The 26957-nt window shown below is 42.7% G+C and overlaps 1 protein-coding gene across 3 annotated transcripts in view; it reads right to left on the reverse strand.

Annotated features, from left to right (window-relative positions):
- Positions 1 to 26957, reverse strand: part of FAM120A (family with sequence similarity 120 member A) — a 104433-nt gene that overhangs the window by 29547 nt on the left and 47929 nt on the right. For all 3 annotated transcript variants that reach the window (XM_067744893.1, XM_067744892.1, XM_067744894.1), the window contains exons 6-10: positions 23366 to 23463; positions 22844 to 23121; positions 12051 to 12138; positions 10048 to 10275; positions 7298 to 7472 (exon numbers count right to left, since the gene is read on the reverse strand). In XM_067744893.1, coding sequence (XP_067600994.1) covers positions 7298 to 7472; positions 10048 to 10275; positions 12051 to 12138; positions 22844 to 23121; positions 23366 to 23463 — 867 coding nt within the window. The remainder of the gene's footprint in view (positions 1 to 7297; positions 7473 to 10047; positions 10276 to 12050; positions 12139 to 22843; positions 23122 to 23365; positions 23464 to 26957) is intronic.

A 26957-nucleotide genomic window follows, 5' to 3' on the forward strand; every position in this document is an offset into this window, starting at 1 on the left:
TCTCCCTTGAGTTTTCTCAAAAGAGGCATTCTTATTAAAGCTGTCTTCATCTTCATCCATTTATTTCTTTCCCCTTTGTCAGCTCTGCTCTTGTCTCTCTTTAATAATTTTTAGCAATCATTTTATTACATTGTTTTCATTCTAGAAATAAATTTTTGGTGGAAGATTTTCATTCTCAAGTTCAGAATGCTTAGACCTATACATACTTTATGTTCCATGTCCTACATCGAGGATAAGTGGAGGTCAGAGGTACCAGCAGTCCCTCACAAGTGTGTCTGTTCACTTGCGTGTTCCCTGAAGCTGCCCTAGACAGCTGTCCACACTAGCTGGGGCTCTGAGGGACCTAAGTATGCCTGAATTTACCTGGCATGATGCTGTGTGCTCAGATCCTGTTCAGCCTGTATAGGCTACAGATGAGAGCACACTCGTGCCTGAGGACCGCCAACTGATGCTCATGAACTCCCATGTCCTAGAGAAAGGACTGCCCCAATACTAGCAGGGACATGCAGTCCATACCCACCAGGAGCACAGGACAGGGCAGGGGAGACTGCAGCTGTAAAGGAGGCATCAGATATAGCAGCTTCCTCTCATATTCAAAGCATTTTTGTTGCTTATCTGCACTAGTCATGACAAGAATGGCTCATATCTAATTTAGGAAATACATGTCTTTCTCAGAGAAAATAAATGTGCAGTAACAAAAAGCTTTGCTCCAAAAGCAAAGATGCTTCCAATTTGCTTTACTTTTTTAACATGTATCTGTTTTTAAACTGAAAACTTGGAGATCTTTTGCGTATACCACCACTTAATAGCTGTGGAACCTTTGGCCCATCACCTAACAGATATTTATTGAGCACCTAGTGTGCACTGGGTGAGGCAGGAAAGGCACCCAGGGCTCAGGTGCCAACTCCCACGTGCCAGTGTGAGAACAAGGGTCTCCTTAAATTCTGAGGCCTGGGTCCCTCATTTGCCTTACGCTGGCCCAGCCCTGGAACTAGGCACTAAAAAAAGGGGCCAACGACTCACTCTCTTGCACAATCCAGATGAGGAAACACAAAGGCATCTTGCACCCCTGTTATGTGCTTTCAACTGTGTGAGATCAACTTATGTTGTATAGGCTCATTACATTAGATTAATTAAAGGTTAGTGTTTTATAGATTAATGAATTCCAAGGGACATCCCATTTTCAGGTTGACACATGGCAGCCTCTGTGTTACAAGCTTGCCCTTTGGGGTGGCTGGTACACACACGGTACCTTCTCTCCCTCTGGCTCCAGGCTTCTCCCCGAGTCGCTGCTGCCCAGGAGGGAAGGCTCGGTCTCTGATTCAGCTCACAGGAATAAGCAGATGCAAAGTAGCCAGCTAACAGCAAGTAACCTGGGCTCTTACCATTTTTGCAAAACCCACTGGTTATACAGGGATTATCCAGATGGTACGTGGCGGCTGGATTATGAGAACACTCCAAGTGCATGCAGACAAGAGCACTGGGGTATAAAACCCTCTCTGTGAAGGCACCCTTTTGGAAAGACATGTTCATGCTGCCTTGTTAAAACAAGAATAAGAGAATCCCAGAGGTTAGCTAATCCAGCTACTGTCCATGAATAAATTTTCTGTGTGTCACCATCAATAAATATTTATCTTGTCTTTTCTACTGACAGGAAAACTCATGATTTCAAGTGGACGACTTCAAAACAACTGAATATTAGATTGTCTTCCTTACCTGAAACTAAACTGAATTTTTACACTGGCAAAAACAACTCCAGGGCACAAGTTTTCTGTATTACTGGAAGCTAAATTTATAATGCAGCTTCTTTACTGGAAGTACCTCTTCAAATACAATTTCCAGACATAAAACACTATTAAGACTTAAGCTGTCAGTAAAAACCCAATGTTTTCCATCAGACGTTAATCATCTACTATTTTCATACTTACACACACGACAACCAGCTACCTTAGAAATCTGTTAGAATGCTGAATTTGGGATCCATCCCAGACCAGGAATAATGAACGTTTCATTTTGTAAGCCTATTCCAACTGACTGGTAGTGGCTGCCTATAGTGCCATATGATGAAGTATGTCTCTAAGCTCAGTGCCAGAGCACCATGAGCAACTAGCAGTGCCTGCTATAAGGGCTTAGGAGTGAGAGTTGTAGCACACACACAATATGGTTACAGGTAAGGAAAAAGACGGAGACAACTTCCAATACTATGGCCAACTGGACCCTTTGGTCTGTGTCTGTGCAAGTGTGTGTATCTGGGGAAGGAGCCATTGTTTTATTCCCTGAGCTCTCCTCTGGAGCTATAGAAAAAAAAACAAAACCACACAAATAAATAAAAACAAAACTCTAGTTCCTTCGTATCAGGGCAGAAACAGAAAAATGGGTGCAATGAGAGTTGGTCAATCCTTCCAATGGGGAAAACTGCTGGTTAACTACCAAGCAGCACTGTGTACAGGTTATGGGGTTTCAATTAGCTAGTCCCCCATTTCCTCATGCTGACACATCTGTAAGCACCCTCCACGACTCTCAAAAGTAAAAGACTATGAATTTTTTCCTTAAACCTTTCATATCTGAGCCTGGGGGTATCCTACTGTCCACAAACATATACATGCTCAGTAGGCCACGGGGCACACAGAACATGGTGTTACAGACATGTGGTAAACACTGTTCCTAGTCTTCATTTTTCCCATTTATATCATTCCTACTATATTAGAAACTCCGAAGCTCAAGGAACTATGACATAAACATTAATCCAAAAGAGTACCATCAAACACTGCCTGTCACACAACAGTGCCTTCCCCAACAGCTGTCTCTTGAGCTCAGCTGCTCAAAGTTCTGTGAGGAAAAGGCAGTTTGCTGATGCTACTTCTGGAAAGCTTTGAAGGATAAAGAAATTCAGATTAATATATAAACAGCCTTCATAAAATCATAAGAAAAAAATGATAACGATAACCAATTTTCACACATATTGAAACAGCACACTAATTAATATTGGTCATGCTATAGTATTCTGTTTTATAATGTAATTCACAATGAACAAATTTAACTTATTTATTTTCAATTAGCAGTCCCAATTATTTGGCACTAACAAAATTTCTAAAGCAAAGTAGACCAGGAAAAAGAAATCAATGTTCCTTTTGGCTTTTCTTGATAGTTTAAAAAGTAGAGAATATGGGGAAATACAAATATAGCATAAGTATACTAAATATAAACATAGTATATAAACTTGCTTTCTATTTCCATAACTACATCTCACGTGTCTATAATTTATGCCCATCTATTTTCTACAAGCCTGCTTTTTTTTTTTTTTTTTTTCTGGCTGCACTGCACAGCTTGTGGGGTCTTAGTTCCCTGACTAGGGACTGAACCCGTGCCCCCTGCAGGGGAATCCTAACCACTGGACCGCCAGGGAATTCCCAAGCCTGCGTTTTTTTTTACTTAATTTTGAGGTACTGAAGAGACTTGCAGAAAACAAGCCAGTTTTATTAAGTGGATAATAATTTTTAAATTCACAAATCACTTCCTGGATTTTTAACGGTTCAGCTATAGATGAGGCGACTCATTATCCTGTAGTCTTTTTAGAACCTGAACCCTTTCTTCTGGCCCCTTCACCATTGGAGAGTACCTGGGGGAACCCCAGTGCCCGGGTGGCTGAGGAGCGCCCCCAGGGAGAAGAGTCAATAGGGCACTAAAGGCCAGAGCTGACTCCAGGGCAGAAGTGCATGTGAGAGGCAGCCACGCCATCTGGATTTCACACACAAAGGCTTCGAGGCCAGGGCTGGCTCAGACCCAGGCGCCTGTCTCCAGGCCCAGCCTTTATTCCAGCAGCTACAGAGACAGCTAGGTCCCTGTTCCCATCTCTCCCCAAAGCAACTGCCACCATCACCATCCAACACATCTGGGTGAATCTGTTTGTGTTGGGTCAGCAGTCTTCTGATTGGACTGGTAGGATTTCCAATTCCACAATAGTGACTTCAGTAGCATGCTGCCACAATAAAACAAGTATTCTTATTAAATTCCTAAAAGCAAAATGATAGAGCCTAGAAATGGACAGAAAAGAACAGAAAAATAAACTGCCAGCATGTAATTCAGTATGATTTTCAAAGGCTGGAATTTTTTAAGGATCCAACTATAGATATCCTACTTTAACCATATAATGACTTTAAAAATGAAACTTTGGTGAGTCACACGAAAATTCACTGTAGATTATGAACATTTTATCATATGCCTTAAGCAAGAAACTAATGTCCAAATGAATACATGTCTTATATCTAATGAGAGTTAAGTATTTTTGAACAACCCTACAGACTTCAATATGTCCTTTGCCTAGTTCTGACAACAAAGCCCTCTTGGGAAAACTCTTGATGGTCACAGTGACCACACCAGGAACATGCCTATGTACGCACAGCATTCTGAAGCCATGTTAGATCAAAACCCTCACATTCAGAGGCAGGTGCATCACCTACTTGAGTAGGTGGGTTTACCTGGAACCCACATAGCTTGGTTTTGGTTACCAGACTACCAAAGTGGAAGGCAAAGTCAGTGGGCATGTGGAAAACAAACTTGTCCCAAGGACCTTATGGTGCACTTTCACGTGGTTTATGAATCTCCTGCAAAGTGCCATTGATTTCGTTTCATCTACATATGGTCTAAGAGTAAGTGTAGGTAAAACAAGATTTCAACATATTTTCAAATCTTGTCAACCAAGAACTCCTGAGAAAATGCTCTTTTTGGCATGATCAGACATTGTTGTCTTCCCATCTCAACCAGACCATCAAGAAGCTACAGCATTTTCTCGGTAAGAATAGTAAAATGCATAGTCACTTAGTAGATGTTGCAAGCTTGGAAACCTGTATCAGCGGCATCATAAGAGTCAGTGTTTCCCATTAGCCAAAAGTAACATAGCGGTGACAAACAACTGTGTCTGTCCCATCCTTAAAAAGAAGTCAGAGGAGTGGGGAGGGGAGTGGAGGCAGGAGGAAAGGAAAAAGACATGCCTGCCAAATTCTCTTTGAAGCTACGGCCTTCTCCCACTCACCTCACACTTCCCCCGTCCACCTCACACTAGTACACCTTTCTCCTCCTTTCCTTTGTATTCCCCTGTGCCTCCCCCCTCCAAATGAGGTCAAGGCACCTCCATCCATAGCCTCACAGAGCTCATCTGAGTCACCCAGACTGTACCACCCTTCTTCTCTTCTTCTCTTGATCATGCCATTCCCCATGCCCTCCAGCCCCGGCCAGAACTAGCCTGCTACAGGCAAAGTGACCCTGTCAGCATCAGGCCCTATGGTGTGGTTTGCACACTCAGCCCTTCACCACAATGTGCCTCTCTCTTGCTTATGTTCAGAGGATGTTGGTCCATTTAGTTAATACTCTCCCCTGGGTTCTGCTTCCCCTATTGTCTGCTAACAGGCCAGCCTTTCCCAGGCCAGTAAGACACCTGTACCACCCAGGTACAAATTAACTGATGAGGGAGTGGAGCATGCTGTGTGCTGCCAGCTGTGTGTTCCACAGTGTTTTAAAGCCTCAGACTGGCAGCAGGGCAGAACAGACCAAGTCTCTGACTTCCCGAGAGCACCTGGCACCTGCAGCTCACCTGTGACGCAGAACTCCCTGAACCAGACACGAGGGATGCACACTGCCCACTGCTGAGGGCACGAACAGAGCACACCAGCCATATTCAGGCTGCTGTATGAAGCTGTGAACACTGCCAAGGGGAGCCCGACCTGGGGTCTACCTGAGGGTCTCCAGGTTGTGATCACTGAAAGCTCCTGAGGAGTTTCTGCATAAAGATGACTATGTTTCTGGAACAAACAAGCAAATGAAAGAAACAGCCTTTCACCATGAAAGCCAATGTGGTGCTATGGAGCTGAGGATACGGCAGGAAGTGGGGCTGCATGGGACCCTGTAGCACTCAGCATTCTATGCCCAACAGAGACCCAAGGGGCTATAGGGACGAAGACGGAGGTGAACTGAAGTGGACGTCACAGCTGTGGAGCCAGGGTGGCCTGGGTGGGCCAGCACAGAAAACTGACCAATCCCGTGCAAAGTTAGAAAGGTCCTTCTTTTCTGAGCAAATAAATCACACAGCGTGAGAAAAGAATGAGGATTTGTACATCCGGAACGTACTGGGCCTTTGAAAAGAGTGTCCGTTGACAACACTCGGTATTCACATGGTGTCTACAGCCCTGATCAAGGCAGAAGTATCAGCTAGAGGTGGCCCTGCAGAGCCGGCATCACCTTCTCCAGCTACAGTCATATACGCCACTCTCAGTACGACTATCTTCAAGTAAGGGTAGTGACAGATTGCTTCATTTTAAAGGCTTACAGAATCACAATTGTGTCATAGTAATTAGAAATAGAAACCTTAGGAATCTATAGTACTGAGTTTTTAGCATTGGAGAATCTCTCTAGTTTTGAGTTCCAAAGGTAAGACCCACTCCCACACTTGTCCCTGAACTGGTCAGCTTCACCCACGTTACCAGGACTGTACTGACCTGCCATACAAGAAGGTGATTTATCAGTAAATATCCTTAGTTTAGAGGATGATCTAGTAATCTACAATTTCCACACTTCATAATATTCTTATTTTAGACTGCATGTTTTGTGAAACTTTTCTATATTTCTTACTAAATATACAGTGACTTTTACATTCCCTACATTAGTAGATAAGGTTACCTAGAACAGAAAGGCATGATTCCCCCCCCCCCCCACCAAATTACACTGGCTCACTAGAAGAGGGAACACTCTGACCTCAACTTTTGCCAAAATTTCAAACGTTTTCTGTCTTTCCACTTCTCCCTCCACCCCCAGAGTTGATCAGCCAGAGGTCTCTGAGGGAAATCATTACAAGTCCCCTCTCAGCTTCAGGGATGTGTGCAGCAATACATTAACTGCACAGAAGTGGCCCTGTGCATAGCTGGTGGGACCGCCCCAGGAACACTGACTTCTGGAAAGAGTGGATCATATCTCGTGGACAGCAGAGCAGACACTGCTGTTGCTCTGTCTGGGACATGCTAACCACAGCAGGACAGCAATCGTCAGGACTGTTTCCAGATCAACGTTCAGTTTAAAGCATAAACCTGCTATTTTATCATTTTACTGAATGAACACCATTGCTGGGATGTTACTGAGGAAAACAGCCCGTGGCCTGTTCTCCTTTCCTAAGAGCCCCAGTGAAGCCCACCTCCTTTATGTGGGGACTCTCAGGGCGAACTCAGTTACGATCCTTCTAATGCTTTAAAAATGCACAAGAGATTACGAGGTACCGAGGAAAACAAACAATGGATTTTACAGTACATACATTCTGGTGGAAGTCTGTTCTTTCTAAAAGCAAGTCTCTCAGTTTTCTTTCTGCTTTCTGCCAAGCTAAACAGGACTCCGTAAACATACTGACGAACTGGCCTATAGAGCAGGGCGGCGGGAGGCAGGTCTTTGCTGGCTTCATCTTCAATAGAAACAGCAATTTTGATTTCACCCTTTGCATGGAAGAAAGCAGAATAATATTGCACGTTTTTCATGTTGAATTTACAATAAACTCACAGAAATATACTGTATTATCTCCAGTTAACGAAATTGCAATTCTATTCCAAATCAATTGCTTAATAAGTTGCCTACATCAAGATGTTTAGGAAGAGTTCATTTAGCAGGTTGTAGTCAAAACATATGCTCAAAGAGTCAAAATAAAATCTACATTGTTTTATTTTTAATCTGGAACCAAGAACTAAAGAAAACCATGTAGATGATCCGAAAGTCTTTGAAACAGTCTAGATAGATAACATCAGACAACAAATAGAATAGAAAATGCTGAGAAGTGGCAAATTTTATTTATGAGTCAAGATAGCCATAGGTAATGAAATTCATAATTTTCAATGACCTATACAAAATCCAAGAAATGAGCACCCTGAAAACAAAATGGTCACAAATTTTCTCTACCAAGCTCTTCCATAAAAAATTACCATACACAAAAACGATCTACCTAAGAGAACTCTTTTAAGCGTTATTCATTCTTAAAGTGTTCGGCATGTATCAGGCCTCTGCCCCAGTGCACCAAGTACTCAACAGACGCGTCACACTGACTGAGAGGGCATGATGGTCACTAGGGGCAGAAAACGAAGGAAGCCCCGTTCTGTTCATCACCCCCATCCCCCTCTGCCAACACAGCAGGGGCTCTGCTGTGGCTCCAGGAGACAAATGACTGCTACGACCACCTGCACCTGAGACCCTGGTCCTGTCTTGAATATTTTATGCCATCAAGGTACATCTCAAGAGATTTCACAAGGAATTTTATTTATGTATATTCATAACATAAAAATATATTTATGACCTCCAGTGTCTATTAACTCTATTGATACATACTTTTAATTATGTCATTGCGTTTGCTCTTTCTTTCACATAAATTTTATTTCAAAATTGGTCTTTTCCCTTATCAGAACCTTCATACTCATTAATCTAGTAGCTACATGTGGTTAACACTCATCTAGTAAGTATTACTCTCTCAATATTATGAGACTTTGATAATTCTCTACATTCTTGTTATGAAGCTTCACTACAGATGTCTCAGCCTGGACAATTTAATACCAGAGCTACTCAGGTCCCAGGAAACAGTACACATTTTAGTCTAAACTTTTCCCAAATATATTGAAAAATTTTAGGTGGCACCTTAAAATCAGAAGATAGTCGAGTTCACTTTTCTCAACCACAGTGATTTTATCAATATTTGCCCTTGAAATCAGTGAGTACCGAAGAGGAGGACAGGCAGTTTGCATCACTCAGATTGATTTAACCGACAGTCCCCAAGTCAGATCCACCAGCATGACAGGGCACAAACAGCAGGGGGTCCAGGGACTTCATATTCCAAATAACCACAAAGAGAAAGAGCACAATCTTCCCCAAACTCGGGTCCCTTTAAACTTAGCAAAATCCTTTTCCCGCAACAGTAACTTTCACTTACCCTTATAATTTATGTTGGACCTGAAAAATAAAATGTTTACTTTATAACCATAATCTGAGAAGTGATACCACACATGCACACCCATGTCAAATAACAGATGAGACTTGGAGGCAATTACAATTTAAAAATACATTAAAGGACCTGAATAAGTAGTACTGGTCTTCTTTTCCTTTATTGTACAAAATATAATATTCTTCATGTCCTTTAATTTATAAAATATAAAAGTAGGCAGTTCAAATTAGTCAATTAACGGTTAAAGTCCAGCTCAGGAGTGCTGTGGAATGGGAGTGACTTTTGTATTTACTGACTCCATTCTACAAACCATAGATGGACAACAGAAAATAGGAAGAAAGAAGTTTGATCATATATGGTGGTATAGATACTGATGAAAACATGTTAAGTATACATACAGTAATTCACCAATTCTGCATGAGAAATCTGGTCACCAAGTTAACTTGTTAAATTGTAGGTCTGTGATTATAAACATAAAGACTACAAATCATTGAGGAAATTTAAGTACACACAGATCTATTCAAGACACTAAGATTCAGAAACAATTAATACCACACTGTGTATCTATTTAAGCATACATTTAGTAAGATAATAATAAATCGACGAGGTCCTGTATTCCATTTTTTGCTATAAGTGCTCAGTGAGGTAGAGGAACAAGTCGAATTACATGAACTGCTATCAGCCACTCAGAAGTTGGGTATTTCTCGGACAGATGATAAATCAGATATTGAATGTGACATCATAATTTAACTTGACACTACAGCATAAACATGATGTAGGAAATTTTGAAATTAGAAATAAAAAGAATAAAATTACAAATCAGAAAATAATATGACGTGCCGTTAATTAGAAGTTTCGAAAATATTTTGTATTAAATTGAAGAGGAAAATAAGACTTTTCCCAAGTTCTTCTTTTATTATATTTGTAAGTATAAATTTCCATCTTTTTCCTCCAAGTTTAGAAAAGGGAAAATGAACTTTGTTTCAAGTAGCTGGTAAGATAAAAAGCAGTCCCAAAAGGAACAAGGACACACTCCACAGGAGTGACCACTGTGAGATGACGGCCATACCCACAGCCCCCGTGCATACCTTTGTCAGGACGTGGAAGATGTAGGGGTACATCAGCCCCTTCTTGTGCCGGTGCTCGGCCACTCTCAGCACCTCAGGCGCGACGGGGGGCAGGGGCGGGGTGGTGATGTCCATGTGGTTCCTGGTGGGCATGGACAGGAGGCACGGAATTGGCTGAACAGTGCCAATCTGGCTCCCCTTTCCCTCAGCAAGCTGGCTGCCCGAAGAGGCAGTGGACGAACCTTCTGCCTACAGAGCAATGGGTGAGAGGGGAAAATGGTTTCATGTCACATTTCCACTCCTTTAACCTGTCTGTCCACTTGCAACACAGAGTCCTATCCAGAGACATGTGATTAACAACTTCGCCAATGAGGACAAGGGAGCTATGATCCACTCCTCCTTGGACAGAGGAAGCGGTAATCGGACACCCACTATGCCTGTGTTGGGGGTGGGAGCCTGGAAGACTGCTGCAGCTTCTGCTGGGTGACCCCCACCCATGGTTCCTCCCTTGGGATCCCCGTGGGGTGAATGGCCTTTTGTGGTTGCTAACCCTGGTCCCACCTGGCTCCCCCCACGTGGCCAACTCCTGTGTTTCTGCTTTCTTTGGAGACCCTTCCTAAACTAAATAGGCATCATCCTCTCTACAGATAAAAAAAACTAATGCTCTGAGAGGGTATGCCTTTCATCTGTTGTAACAAGACCAGTAACTCATGGACCTGGGACTCAAAACTAGGCTCGAGTCAGGCCTGCTCTTCACCACCACCACCAGTTGTTATTTAAAGAAGAAACAAAAACCAAACCTCAGGCATTCTCTTAGGTCATTAAAAGCCCCAAATTAAGTATATGTAGAGAACTATCTACCAAAAATTAAAACCAAAGAACAAGCTAATACCATTAAAAATGATGAGTCAGATCTATATATACTAACAGAGAAACATGTGCATGGTAAACTGTCAGGTGAAAAATACTCATTCTGTAACAACCGATCACCAAAATACAGCATGTATGTACATGAATAGGAAAGCGTGTGGACACCAAATGATCACCTCAGTGCTGGATTGCTGCAAGGCAGCAGGACCAAGGGGAGGAAAGGCAGAGGGAGGGTCTTAGCTTTCTCTTTACAAATTTTAGCAAATTCCTAATTGTTTACCAAGAGCAATTATTATTTTTGCAGTAAACTTTTTTTTCTCACAATAAATCCTAGTAATAATAATTGCTCACTGATTTTGTGGCACCTTAAAAAATATACATTTTTCTGTTTTGAAACGACATGTATTCTTTACAGTGGTATGCAACAAGTGCTTAATTTTATCCATTAAAACGTAAAGTGCCAAAATTAGTCTTAAGACGAATAACTCATGGATAACTCACGAGTGTTTTGTACACTTTCCATTCCATAGAATGTAGACATGAACAACCGAAAATGCTTTGGGAGGTACTTTGCAAATAGTAGGTATCCAGAAAGCATTTTTGTTACCTATTTGCAGGATAATCATTCAACAGTGAGAATATCTCAGAGTTTTAAACAGATTTCTGATATTCCATCACCTTGTATAAAACAAGCCCTCTTCCAGCCGGAGACCAGCTCATCCTAAGTGATCACATGTGGGGACAGATGTGGCTTTGTAAGTTAAACAGATATTTCTAGAGATGAATATTAACACGTAGAAATAGAAAAAAAAAAGGAAAATAAAATTTAGTTTATCTTTTTCATTTTTAATGTATACGTCCCAGGTGGTTTTCTCACTTAATCACCACAAAAACCCTACAAGAAATGAGGGTTCTGGAAGGCTATGCAGCGAGCAGAGAGAAGAGGATCTCTACCAGGTCACCACCCTGCCTGTGAAAGAAAGCAGGCTGGTGGCAGCACAGCCCTGGGGTTCCTCCTTCCTCTCTCACCCCTGCCAATGTATTACTCATAAATAACATGCTTAAAAAAAGAGAGAGCATTTTACTTTAAACCAATCCCTGGCACTACATGCTGAAAGGAGAATTTGAAAGAATAAAAGGCATAGACTTACTACCTTTGTTTGGTCTCCTGAGTCTCCCCGTGCTTGAGGTTCTGAATGGCTTCCTGTCTTCTCCCAGCCAATTTTGTTCCCACTGATATGGCTGAACATAAAATGAACAAGAATACTGATTAGTGTCGACCACTTCCCACACATGCTCATGATAATAAGGGCTTGCACTAAGCCTACAGACTCAGTGATACCTTATGCTTTCCTGATCTCACCTCCCCCAACAACCTACCTCCAGAGAGAATCCTATCACAGGAACACTTTCCACCTACTCCAAACAGGTAGGTGGTAACCACCCACTGTGGAAGAGGAATCAAGCGCCTAACTCATGCCTCACTGCTCGGCTTAAAGATGGTCTAGGATGTGCTAGCGCCTCAGGGTACAGAGGAGACAAAGGCAGACCTCGCCTTTGGGAGCTCAGTCATCTTGGAGCAGTAAGATTTAAAAAATCATATTTAATTGATATTTATCAGGCAGTAGAAGATTGAATGTTATCTGGGTCACATGTTACTCAATTTATAAATAAATGTAAGGCATTACATGTCAAGTGACAATTCAGGGGGGCATTCCTATTCATGGAAAGGGGCATGGGAGCTAAGGCTCGGGATAACTCACACGAACAAGTCAGAGGTGGGAGGGCGCCTTCCAGGCCCAAGGAGAGGGAATGGATTTGGTGAGCTCAGAGAACAGGGAGTGAACTGAATCTTATTTGGGGAATAACTTTATCTGGCAGAGTAAAAGTGGGAAAAAGAGATGGGGAAGATTACAGAGTCTCTTAAACGCCAGAATGACGTATTTCAATCAGTGTTCTTAAAAAACGGTGGGTTGTGACCCATTAGTAGCCTGAGAAAACAATGTAGTGGATTTTAAAAAAATGAAATGGGGACTCCCCTGGGGGTCCAGTGGTTAAGACTCCACGCTTCCACTGCAGGGGGCACAGGTTCGATCCCTGGTCAGGGAACTAAGGTCCCACATGCTGCGTAGTGCAGCCAAAAAAAAAAAAAGGAAAGAAAGAAACGGAACAGACCAGATGCAGTGAATGTGGTATGAATGTTATTATTTCAAAAACTCTTTGCACATTCGTGTATTATGGGCCACAATGTAAAAGAAAATTTACTTCGGTACCTGGGCAAATTTTGTGAAAAGCACTATCCTGGAGAAGGAGGGAATCTAGAGGGGCTTGAGCAGGGATGCAATGCTGGCGAGCTATAGGGATGGCCTGGGCCACTATAGGCATACACCTTTCGCTTGTCCCTTCCCCTGCAGGGCTCCACGCCAAAATTATCTTCTAAAACCAGTGCTGGCCACAAGGCAAGCCAAGCCAACGTAGAAAGGTTTTACTTGGTTTGCCTTTCTGACTCACACGACAGATTTTAAGACTTGGTAATTCTATCTTCCAAGCGACTTCATTTTAGTTCTATTTAAAAAAAAAAAAAAAAGCAGTTGCAAAAAAGAGGAGAGATGAGAAGCCTGTCCCATCTTAAACCAAGAATCGTGTCCCATGTTGTGATATTTTGGAGTCTAATTTTAGCTCCTTGATCCCAGTCACGGGATGGGATACCCCAATACCTCCGCATGAAACAAGGTCACCCAGATGCCCAGTTATGCAGCATCCAGGCTCCCTATCTTCAGTGAGGACTCAGAGAAACCACTGTTCTGTCCAAGTTTGCTACTCATGTGTGCAATTTCAGGCTACAACTTTGCAAAAACTAGAGGAAACCCAAGTGATGAGAAGGCATAAAAATAAATGTAAGTATTCCAAGAGCACAGTGATCCATCCTGTTTAAAATCCGAGAGAAAAGCAGCTACTACATGAGTGAGTAGATAAGAAGCTGGACAAATTGATTAGCGAATCAATTATTTGTTGAGTGTCTACTGGTCAGGACATGTTATGTGATAACTGTGCCAGGACCTGTGAAATAGGGAAACAGACAGTGGACAATCTTGTCATACATACATCCAAAGTGAGTATTCCATTAGAATGTGGTACAGAGCTGCTTAAAAGGTTGGTGACTTTTATTCTGTGAAATTTAGAACAAATTATTTGGATACTTACATGTTTTATAAAGAAACGTAACATTTGTTACCTACAATTTTAAACATTTATGTATAACATATCAATAAAATGCACACGTGAACAGCTTAATGAATGTCCACAAACTGAACACACCATGTAAGCAACCAAATCGACTCAGGGCTGATATCCCAGGATCCCCTTCTTGACCTGCTCCAGACACTTCCTCAAGGGCAACGGTTATTCTGACTTCTAACAGCAAAGACTTCTTCTATCTGGTTTTGAACACGATATAAAGAGAATCATGCGATTGTACACTTTTTGTGTCCAGTTTTGGCTCAACAATACTATTGTACACAGTGCTGGTTTGGTCTCAGTGCTGCATGCATCCCATTGTGGGGGCATGCCACAGTTGGATCTGTAATCCAGCCCTGCAGGAGATCCCTGCCCTTGATGCACTTAGTATTTTGTTGTTCTTGTGTTAGCCTTTTGGGAGGGAATGCGGTGAATCTCAGCATAGTCTAATTTGCACTTCTCTGATAATGATGAAGATAAGCATCTCTCCATGTGTGACATCTTCTTTTGTGTTGTGCCTATTCAAACATTCTACAATAGGTGGAGAATGTACAGAATGTTCTTATGGACTTATAGGAAGAAATTATATGTTCTGGATACAAGTTCTTGGTCAGGTGTATGGACTGCAATTATCTTCCATGCCCTGCTGGACTGCCACCCCTCCTGCTTTACAACAGATTGACGTTTTTGTATACATGTGATGCCTCATCTTGTACGACTTGGCTGCAACTGGGTGCAGCCTTCCCTGACCACCCCATCCTTGCTATTCTCATTTCTGTGTTTCCTTCATGGCATGCATCATATTCAGCACTAATTCTAATTACTGTCTGTTTTCATCATTCAATTATAAACTCCATGAAGATAATAAGACCTTAGAGTCACTGCTGAACAGGTGTCCAACAGTTGAATGAGTAAATCACATAACTGTAGCCTAAAGGTATATGGCAAAGAAGGTATAAAACCTGGGTTTTATATGGGTACAGTGTGATGGGGGGAGACCATACCAACACTACTACTCAAGTGGAAAGCTTGTCCCACTTAAGATGACATAGAATTTTTATTTATAAATCTTAGTTTTGTTTTATATAGATTATCAAACTAAAAATAATGTCATAATCTAAATGCTCATAAGACCTTTTATTTTTATTTATTTATTTATTTTAATTTTTTTTTTTTTGGCTGTGTTGGGTCTTCACTGCTGCGCGAGGTCTTTCTCTCGTTGTGGCGAGTGGGGGTTACTCTTCGTTGCGGTGCGCAGGCCTCTCTTGTTGCGGAGCACGGGCTCTAGGCACGCGGGCTTCAGTAGTTGCAGCATGCAGGCTCAGTAGCTGTGGTGCACAGGCTCTAGGGCGTGCAGACTTCAGTAGCTGTGGCTCTCTGGCTCTAGAGCGCAGGTCAGTAGTTGTGGTGCACGGGCTTAGCTGCTCCACGGCATGTGGGATCTTCCTGGACCAGGGCTCGAACCCGTATCCCCTGCATTGGCAGGTGGATTCTTAATCACTGCACCACCAGGGAAGTCCTTCATAAGACCTTTTAATACTATACTATAAAATCTAAAGTTCTGCCTGAAAATAATCTTGACAATGGCCAATTTTTTTAAAGTCCAGAATATTTCAATAGGATAACTATATTACTTTACAACTTAAGAAAACAAAGTATTTGAATATAACAAATGCCTTGCTTTGAAGAACAAGATAGATTAGAGATTTCAGAATTATTTGTATATTCAGTTAGGTTCCATTCTATACAACTGCTCCCACCTCATAATCACATTTAGAACTGCTAACGTCGACGTGAAGTTTCATCAGCTGTGCCCTGGGGAGACCTGCTGAGACCCATGCAGACCACAGGGAATTCTGCATGTGTTCTCAAGTTGAATTTTCCTGCTCACCCCAAGGCAAAACTCTCTGCTGGTAAAATTCAGGTTGAGAGAGAAGGAATCCACTCACAGCCACAGCAAAAGTGACTGGATTCAAACCCAGACCCACCATTCCAGACATTACCACATGTTATTACCAAAAAGCCATTAAGATGCACTTATGACGCAGTAGGTAATCAACAGAAAAGAACTACCCTCATACCAGATACCAGATACCCTCATAGCAGATTGGTGGCAAGGAGAAAGGCCAGCATCACACCACTGGGTTCTGTGGACTCTCAGGAGGCGATGCAAGGTCTCACTGCATTCCAGGACACCTGGGGCTTTTTCTGCACTAAAGCTGGTTGAAAGTAGCCAATTGTCCTAACCACTGAAATCTCTCCTACACATTTTTGTAGTCAGCAGGTTGGTGATGCTAGGATGGAAATAGACTGGTGTCCATTTACACCAAGTGTAAAAGTGTCTGACCGGTCACATGCCCCCCTGCCATGGGTGTGGTTTGTTTTTATGGAACAGAAAAGGAAGACAGCATTGACCACAAGCTGACTTACTTGTCAACAGGAAAGAAAGAAAAGTCAAATAAAACTAAAGGGAAGAAGCGAAACATGAAAGATCAAAACGTCAGTAGCACTATCTAGTGTATGTGTGTAAGGTCACAGATACGGCTAAACCATGTAAAGCTTCAACAAGCGTGCATACATTTTCATTTCCATATGCTCCCCAACTCGGGAATGGAAGGGAGACTTGATCCACAGCCTGTTCTCATTCGACAGACCCCCAAGAATTCTGAGGAAGGGACCTGGCAGTCAGGTTCTTCTACTACAGAGGGTGAAGATTTGAGATCCCTGATAAGGGAAGCCACAAGATTATCACATATAAACACCCTAGGTACAGTCTCCCTATGCCCCAAATTAAGCTAGCGTCACACATTCAGATTCTTTCATAAAAAGCTGGTAACAGAGAAGTACTGGTCTTGTTCCTGTGTAGCAGTCAGATGGGCCTCGTGTCCCGAATGCTACTCTTTCATGTTTGTCAGGACTTCTCACGCTTTTCCCACCCAAGTGAAGGTTCAGAAACACCTGAGTCAGATGAGCTCGACATAAAATGCCTACATGGGTCAGTAGGTGGCTAGAACAAATACAGACCTTCTCCCTATGATGGCATAGATAATTATTAATTTTTACCAAATATAAAAATTCAGAATAGTTTTTCTGAGAAGATACTAGAAATGTTAGCTTATGTTAAAAAATCAATATATAAATGTAAAGTAGCCATTTGTCTGGCACAACAGCGTAACAATTTGAAAGGAAAAATCTGCAGCTGTATTTAGCCTGTCTGGGACTGGGTACCCTAGGGCAGGGTAACGTGTAATTGTCTTTGCAAACCACACAGTTTCTTTGGAGAGGAAGCCTGACAGGACTCAGAGTAGAACACCAATACCACTTAAAGGAAAAAAGATGCATTAGAAGAAGCATGTTTCCTAGGACACCAGATCAAGGGCGCTAAATGAAATTCTTTAGGTGTTTTACATTAAGAATGAAGTCATATGTTTTGGTATTTTATTGGGCCCGTAGTTAGTTTTTAAAGAATAATGATAGCTGTCACTTACTGTGGTTACTCATCAACTGATTTAAATCACAAACAACCCAGAGCCCTCCCATTCACATTGGGCACATTGGGCCCAGGGAGCTCTAGATCACATAACCCCAAGTGGTATCTAGCAAGACAAGCTATGGGAGGTTGGGGTACTGGGTCCTGACAGCATTGGGTCTCTGCACTGGTTAACAGTCTCTCAGGCACTGACAGCGACCTTCTATAGCCCAGATCTGGTCCCACAGGGACCACATGGGGGCATGCAAAGCTTATACAACACATGCCGCCATGACACGATTCCTCAAAATCGATGTGTACGTAAATGTACAGGGAAAGAGAACAAATCTATACAAATGAAGTCACAAAGTGGAGAAAAATCAAGTTAGTCTTCTCTCCTAATAGGACTTTTAAATATCCATTTAAAAATTGTCAGTAATGACATGCAAACACACTGAAGCAATATTCAGTGTACATATACATATTTACATTTATACATACAAATAAAAATACATACTTACATAAGTGTAGTCAGTATAAAAAGGAAAAAGGAAAAAAGGCAAGTTGCTGTCCCTAAGATCTCATTATTGTAAAAACCCTATGTTAGTATATGCAGTAAAAAATAAGGTGTTTGAATATTCACCAATCTTTTGAAAACAGTTGTCTCTCTAGAGGTGGGATCATGGGGGATTTCCTATATTGTATTTTCTAATGTTTGAATTCTATAACTGTGTATTGAAATGGTAATTAGAAAGAAGATACAAAGTAACTGAAAACTGCAAATTAGCAACCTCAGATCAGACTCAAATTCTAAAAGCCAATAAATCTATGAAAATAATATAAACACCCCCACAAGAATTCAACTGTAATTCTTAATTCAACCAAAACAGAATTACAAAGATTTGACAAAGACCAGGAAAGAAGAAAAGAAAAACAAGAATATAGCCTGAGGTTTGGTTTTGTTTTTTACATTTAAACCAATAATAGAGAAAGAAGTACATGCTGATGATACTCTAAGAAAAGGAATAGGAAAAACAAGTTATTTAGTTAGGCAACACATTCCTTCCTTATTTTACTTCAAAATAATTGGTCTGGACTAGCTGCCCAGGCACCGGCCTATGCCCTTTGACACACAAAGAACCACAGCATGAGCAGCAGGCTGCGTTTCTACAGAAGCGAAGCCACCAAGGAGACTCGGGACAGCTTCAGCCCTGGCCAGGACACCCGACTCACCATAGCTGTGTGCAGGGGGCCTCTCGTAGCCTGAGACTCCTTGTCTGACACAGACCTGCAAACCCTGCAGGGACACGTGCTGACTTCAAGAGAACAACAGCCCAGGAAGTCCATTCCAGCAGTGCGATGGGAAAGACACCTGAACACTCCCAGCTGAAGAGACTAAAATGCCAGGTAAGGTATTAAAAAAAGGGAGGGAGATAAAGGACAGGGCCTGCCGAGTGCATACAGACACACATACAGCAAAGGTGCCACCATCTGAACCTGAAGACCAGCCAAGAGGCACTTTCACACCTGGCAACTCCTCCATAGGACACCTTAGCATGTTCTTCCTTTCACATCGGAACATTCTTTGGAGTGGCTCCATAGTATTCCCTATAAGGAATGTCTCTATTGTCTGCATTTGGGGCAGACACAGATCTTTTGCTCTTAAATGCTCCCCCACATCCACCTTTGCACACAGACGGTGCAAACCCTACCAGGAGGAAGATCCACAGCCCTCAGACACCTGTGGGTCATGGTGACCACAGAGACCGAGGACCTGCCAGGAGGGCCTAAACCTCGTGTCCCACCAACTCCACTGATGTCCCCCACTGAAATTTATCTTTAAAAACCAATGTTTGCCAATTTTATAGGTTAAAGAAAGGTACCTTGCTATGTTTTAAGTTGCATGCCTTTGATTTTTTTTTTAGTGAGAGTGAACAACATTCTTTCGTGTTATTGACCATCTGTGTTTCCTCTGTGAACTGCAAGTTTATATTCTTTGCCATATAAAGCAGTTATCTTTTTAATTTTTAGGAAGCTGGGTGGTTTTTTGGGGGGAGGGGCTTATTTGGGGGGGTATTTTGGGGAGGGTTATTCTGTAACAGGCCCCATTACCCATCAGCACCATCCTTTAAAAAAAAAATGCTACTGCTTTTCCACTGGGGAAATGAGGCCATTTATTTTGTGATCTCCCATATTCGGGATTATTTCCCAGTACTGCGGGGAATATGGTGGAAGGAGTGCAAATGCCTGAGGGAACTGAACAGGAAAGGGCACACCCAGTCAGGTCCGGTGCAGGCCTCCCTCCTCTCTATTGTACAAGTCCGTGTCTTAGGGTGGGGCAATTAAAAATGTTTCTACAGTCAATCTGCAGAAGGTGGTACGACCAGAGGCACTTCAGTTCAACTGTGCAGTAATTTCCCTAGCCAAATGGCCTGGCCACCCAGACACCTGTCCATCCCTAGGACAAAGAGCACCCAGATTGGAGCAAATTCATTTCCAAAGAAACACTGGGATCTTTCTAGCCCCAGGGCCATTCCAAGCAAATACTGTGGATGTTTCCCATCACTCTTAGAACAGAATTCAGAGTGTACGCCACCCAGCCTCCACCTCACTCGACACCGCAGCCGCACTGGCTTCCCCTTCCTCCACCCCGCACTCGTCCAGCTCTCTCCCCGCTCCGTCACGGCTTGAATCCTGCCTCTCAGGAAGCAATCCCTCCTCCAGACCAACTTGTCTGGTGTCTGCCTCGCATACTCACCACTTGGGTTATCTGTTCATTTGTCTACTCACTTCTTTGCAGGCCTCCATCAGCACGCCACATCTGCGCTGCCTGCCACTATGCTCAACGGTAGACGGCAAGTGCTCAGGTGTTGCTTGGCTAAATGAATGGATGATTTCTTTCCCTTAAGACCATCCTGAGAGCACAGTGCAGATCCAGGAGTCCCAATTTCAGTCCAAACCAAAGGTAAACCAAATCCTGACTTACTGCCCCTACTTAGTTTCTGAACTAGGAGGGCAGTTCTCTGTCCTATGCGCGGCCTCCAAAGTGTACACACATAACTTATTCAAACAGAATCCTCACCCTGAAATCATGAACACTACCCTTCTTAGCATCCCGCCACAAGTAAGGGATGCCCATAATCAGATCCTACTCTGCCTGGCTTATGATCCTGAAGCCTCTGGTACAAGCGCCCTATCCCCTTTTCCTTCCCTCCTCCCTCTCAATTTTAACACACCTATCTCTTATTTGTTACAATAAATGGAAAAACAGATTTAAGGAAATAAAAACATTGCTAAGCCACATAACTTGATCCAGGCTTAGCAATCTTTCAATTCCAGATTGTGGATGTGCTCTGCCTTTCTTACCACATTTCACACCACAAGAGGGTGAGAGGCCCATGCCATCCCCACATATGGAGTTCACCTTCCAGAGGCTCCTCCAGAAAAACATAGTAAAAATGCCCTGAGTTGGGGGTACAGACAGTTAAGTGCTACAGAGCTCAGAGGTAGGAGGAATGACTAAAATTGAGGAAAAGCTCCAGGGAAGGCAACACTGATCAGAACCTTTGGGAACAGGGCAGAGTTGAGTATGCACAAGAAAAGGGAGGGGCTCTCATGCAATCTTATCCACTCAAGTTCAACTCATATCCTAACAGGGCAGCTTGCCAAATTAAGCAGGCAACTTACATTATCTCCGCATCCCTACCCGAAGGAACAGGATCACCACTGGACCTCCCCAGACCAGGGCCTCTCCTGGCTCACAACGCTCATCACCTGCACAGGACTCCAAGCCACACACAGTGGCTCTGTGTCTTATTTCTACCTGTGTTTCAGAGTCTAGAAAGAATGTTTCTGACTAAAATGAACCTGCCTACAGATATCTTGGTCTTGCTGACATGAGTCAATTATTAAAAGAAAACTCATAGTTCCTTAGTGAGTGAAAGGGCTCCTGAGACATCTATCAGCTGTTCCCAAACTTCTCTGTGCTGAAGAGTCACATGGTCTCATTTACACCTGCAGATTTCTAAGCCCCAACAAAGCAATTCTCATTCAGTAGGTCTTAAATATATTATCTTTCTAGAAGGTTAATTTAAAAGTCTGAATGTTAAATTACAACTTTTCCCTTCATTTTAGAATTTTAGGATTGCACATACAACAAGTAAATATTTATGCATTTTATGCTTCTGTTTCACAATAGCACACATCCCTGGCTGGCAGCAAACTCCTCAGTAACTGCCGCCCAAGGTCAGCAGACTTAATGCCCATTTTACAGATGGAGAAAAAGAGGACAAAAGAGGAAGAATCTCTGGCTTCAGGTGACACACCCATAGAATTTGCAGGAAGACTGGAAACTGTGTCTCAGATTTTCATACAGCAGAAACTGACAGAGCAATAACTGGCCATGGGCATTTACTGAGAATCAGAGTTCAAACCGAGGAAAAAGAGATGCAGATGTAAAGAAAAGAAAGACTCTTCCTTTCCTTTCTTCTTTCTTTTTTTGAAATCAGGTTTCTTAGAAACATAAGATTATGTAAGGGGAGGAGGAGGACTGTGAATTTTAAGACCTTCTCGATCAGATTCTAACAAATTTAAGTATTTGAAAATGCATTTATTCAGGGACACACATTGTTTAAAATACTCCTTCTACAGGGAGAATTCCAACCTGGGTCTGGCAGCTTTCCATGGTTTTGGTTGGGTGAACAGTGTTATTTCAAGAACAGTCCTATGAGCTGCTGAGTTGGGGTTCAAGTTGCTGAATTCAGGAGGAAAGGAAATTCTGATTCCCCCTCAATCCAGGAGCCAAGAGACTGAAAGCCACAGGAGTCTAACTTAAAATGCTTTCTGGGGGTGGGACTAGGGGAATCACAGCCCAAAAGAGAGTAAGGGTCAGGCAGAACTTGACCAGATAACTTAACCATGTTTGGTGGTCACACAAACTAATTTTCCTAAAATTCCACCCAAAAAGAGCAGGGGGGTTGGGGACACCAAGGCTTTGGGCTGGCATAGTACAGATTTTCAACCTTGGAAGCCTCGAGGAAACATCCAACCTTTTCTTTCGGTCTGAGGAGTCTTGGTCCAAGCACAGAGTAACTGTCACCTACCTATAACAAACAGCATGTTTGAGCACAACCATCGGTGCCGTGGGCTGGCCAGCCAGAAGGTGGCTTCCCTGGGGACTACAAGCTACTTAAGAAGCTGCTACACTTCTGGGAAGCACCAACTACTCCATACACCACTCACTTTGCAGCTCCTCCACTGCCTTCATCATTGTCTGAAGATGATGACGTAGAAGAACCAGGAAAGTACGCTGAGTCCACGTGATTGGGACTGCCGCTTGGAGCTGGGTTGATCGGGGAGGACCGTTCATACAGTGGGGTATGCTTTCCTTCATGAGGAATGTTACTGTAGTTCTGCTCAGTCAGATTCTTTCCGCTGGTTTCCAAGGTGAGAGCCGGCTCAGCGAGGCTGTATGGGTGTGGACCCTGGCCCGGAGCACCTGGGCTGGGCACCTGGGGGGCCTGAAACAGAGGGTATAGATCACACATGCATACACACTGCCTGCATGGCCCGGAACACATAAGCATAATCCGGCCTTGGCTAAGTTTTAATTCAACAAACACTGTGAAGCAGGTGCTTCACATATCCTGAGTTTAAGAAATTATTTTAGCATTCATTAAGATCTGATGCATATGCAGCTTTCAAGGCAGCTGTCCCACACCAAGGCTGGGCAGACCAGCTGAGGAAGGAAAGGAAAGGCCTTACCACAGGCTTTGCTTGCAGAGACGTCTGTGGAATGTTGAGCATCTGGGGGGGGACATACGGTGGCACTATCCCAGGCATTCCAAACGGATTTGGTCTGGCTGTTTCATCAATACGGAAAGAAAACAATAAAACAACTGTGAGCAGAAGGACATTCCCCAGGACACAGCGGTGGCTAGCACACATCTCCATCTGTCTTGCACCTCCTCAGGTGCCAGCACACCACTGGCCCCACTTCCCAGAAACCTTCAGAAATTCATGTTTAACATTAAAAATACTTAATCTTATGATGACCAATTTTATACACTGGGGCTAGAATTCTAACTTTCAAGAGTTTTCAATTAATGTCTGATGGTCTTTTTGCTTTTGTCCATTTCTTTGAATGCCTGGCTTGTCTCTGTCTTTAACTTAACAGGTGTTCTTATTCTTTCTCTGCTCACTGCTGACAAAGCTGGAAGCACTGTAGTACTCTAAGCACTAAAGGAACAAAAGAAGGACACAGCACTTCCCCTTCCATACGTGAAACAATGGAATTTTTCTATTTAAACTAAAATTAGGTTCGTAGCTACTAGCACACTTTTAAATACAAAAAGTGAAGTGTGGTAGTCACTGCCTATACTTTTGGTTTGTTTTCATCGTTAAGGAAACCATGACCAGGTTACACATGCATTATACATGCACTGCGGGGTCAGTAAAACTTGGGATTTTGTGCTCCCTTAGAAAATGACTTTATAAAACCTGTTCTGATGTATGCTGGCAGTTGTCCTTCATTATCCTCGTGCTAACTTGTAACAGTGAAGCACAGAATGGAAGCCACGTAGAGAAGCGGCCCCAAACACAACGTCAGGCAGGAGTGGGTCCCATGTCAGCTTAAAGACATGACATAAAGCAATCAACTCAGCCCAAGGTTTAGAAACCTCCATATCCACAACACTCAGTCTCCTTGCGGGTCTGAGGACAGGTAGGGGTCAGCACAAGCAAGGCGAGCAGGGTAATGCCCCCAGCATGCGGTGATGGGGGATGAGTGTGGCCTTCATGTCAAAGACACTTCAAAATATCATGATTTACTAATGTGATAAAAATGAGGAGACTCTTCAGGGCTTTGTTCACTTGCTGAACAGTTAGGTGTGGCGTGCCTGAGAGGACAGGCTGCGAGGGCCAGCCCAGGGCTACTACAAGACCCGGGGGTGTCATCAGGACTCAGACTGCAGGAGACACAGAGAAAATACACCCAGTGAGAACACACAACAGACCCTACTGGTGCCCCCACGGCCACACCGTCTCTTCCTTAGGTTTCTTTTAAAAACAGAACAAAACCAAGCCTAGAGCTACCTCAACGCGAACGTCATTTATCAGGAAGAGTGCTTTTCTAACTTCAAAACCTGAGGGACATCAGGTGAGAAACACACAACCCATAAACCACTACCAACTTGTCAAGAAAAATAAACACACATTTAATTTAACTAAAAAAAATAATAAAGTGCCCCAAACCCTCCCTCTCATTCTTTGAAAGGAAACTCCCACTGATTCCTAACCTGAGGCTCCCTGAGCCAATCCAGTCCTGGGCCGCAAGGACACTGGGAGGGAGCACTGAGGCTTGGGCCGTTGCTCACTTCTTACTACCCCACAAGACTCATGAGCCTCAGAAGCCATGATCTGTTGGAAGATCCCATCTCAAGCGCCTGGTGCTCAAGTTGGAAATGCCATAGCTCGCACGAACAGGAAGCTTGGCCCAGCTTCCACTTTCCACTGAACAGAGATGGCTGTGGGACAAACAGCTGGGAATGGTGATGCTGGCACATGTGCATGTGGGGCTGGTGTCCCATCTACACATTTGTCCACACGCTCACATACACACAAATGTTCACCACACAGACACATGTGCACATTTGCCTGCACTCACACACACAAGGAGACATTCCTGATCAAACAGTAAGTCCATGAGTTATGAACCTCTGAGTGTGAGATACGGGATGCCGTAACTGAAAGTCCCTTCTCAGGTGATTCTGAATTTTAGCCAGATTTTGGGTGAAAGAGTATTATGAAATCCACTTAAGCTCTAATGCTGTAACTTAAATCACTGTAAAAAGTCTAGTATACAATTCCTTGTAGCTGACCTGCCATACTTAACTTCAGAGTAATAAGAATGAGAGACTGGACTCTTCAATTATGCAGCAGCATTCAAGTGAAGATGAACATTTATGTTTCACTCTATTTTTGGCCATTATATGCTACAAAATTCCTGAAAGCACAAACTTTCCTTAAAAAAAAAAAACAAGAAAAAACAAAAAGAAAGAAACCTCCCAAAACAAAAACACACACAAAACTATAACTTAAAAGCAAAGATTTCCAAGGAAAGAACATTTTCTAAAATCATATTTCAATCCCTGACCTCAAATAAACCTTTGAGAACCCACAGGACTAGTTACTATTCTATCATAACCTAGTCTATTAAGTGAATTAATTTGTCTACATTTCTCTGATGGCTGCAGAAATGCCTAATAAGCGAGGGCCTGCCTCTGCATACTGCATGCCTTCTTATAAATCAGTTCTTGTTCTCAGTGCCCTCGTGCAGCTAAGCAGAGTCATTGTCTGTCTTCTGTGTGACAAGGACATCTTTCTCAGAATTGACACCAGTTCAGAGTGGAGATTAACACCACCAGTTTCTCATTCTCTTCCTTTCACAAATACTTACTAAGAGAGGTAGGCCTTTGTTAGAAAAGTATGCAGAATGAAGACAGACGAAAGGGAAAAAAGTATTTAATTAGTATTTGAAAAATATTTTCATAATTTAAAAATATTTAAATATTAAAGACTTTGAGAATAAGAGAAAGAAAGCATGCATTGCAGCCCTTACGGCTGTGCTTAGTTAGCTGTGAACTCTCATAGATAAGACACTCTGTGCAGTATCCACTCCCTTGAATTACTTACTGTGCCTGTATGAAGCTAACCAGCTTTTCTCTAAATTAAAATACGATTAAAAGAAGGAATGGTGTTAACCAAAAACTCTACTGAGAACTAGCCACCCCCACCCCTACCTAACAAATATTCATCTATTACTAGGCATGTTACTGTGAAGATGTTACATTAAACAAACAATGGTAACAAAGTAATATTTTTTTAATTCTATAATTTAGATGGGTGCTGATGCATGACTTAAGTGTTACACAAAAAACATAGCTTTGAAAATTTAAAGAATAAATAAACCAATATATTCCCTACCACCAACACTAGTTTTCAATGCTTGCAAAAAAACAAAGCACAATTTTCAAACTATGTTAACCATGTTGACATATTTACTCAATACCAATACTCTACAGAACTTAAGGTACAAAGTTATATAGAGAATTTTACATAATTTGTTTTCATCCTCTCCCAAACGAATAGCTTTCGAAGGCAAGCTAGTGTGGGGGACAGTGGGAACCAACAGGACACTGGTGTGGCCTATGAAGCCTGGTAGGCCGGGCATAGCCAAGGAGGCATGGGGGCTTTTGGGAAGGAGGAGACAGAAATCATCCCAGCTCTTAGAGGACTGAACCTTGTCAGTTCCTAGTGAGTACCAACTCCCAAGAGCTCAGAGCTGGGGCAGCTGATG

The sequence above is a fragment of the Pseudorca crassidens genome, chromosome 7 (genome assembly GCF_039906515.1).
Source record: "Pseudorca crassidens isolate mPseCra1 chromosome 7, mPseCra1.hap1, whole genome shotgun sequence".
NCBI lineage: Eukaryota > Metazoa > Chordata > Mammalia > Artiodactyla > Delphinidae > Pseudorca > Pseudorca crassidens.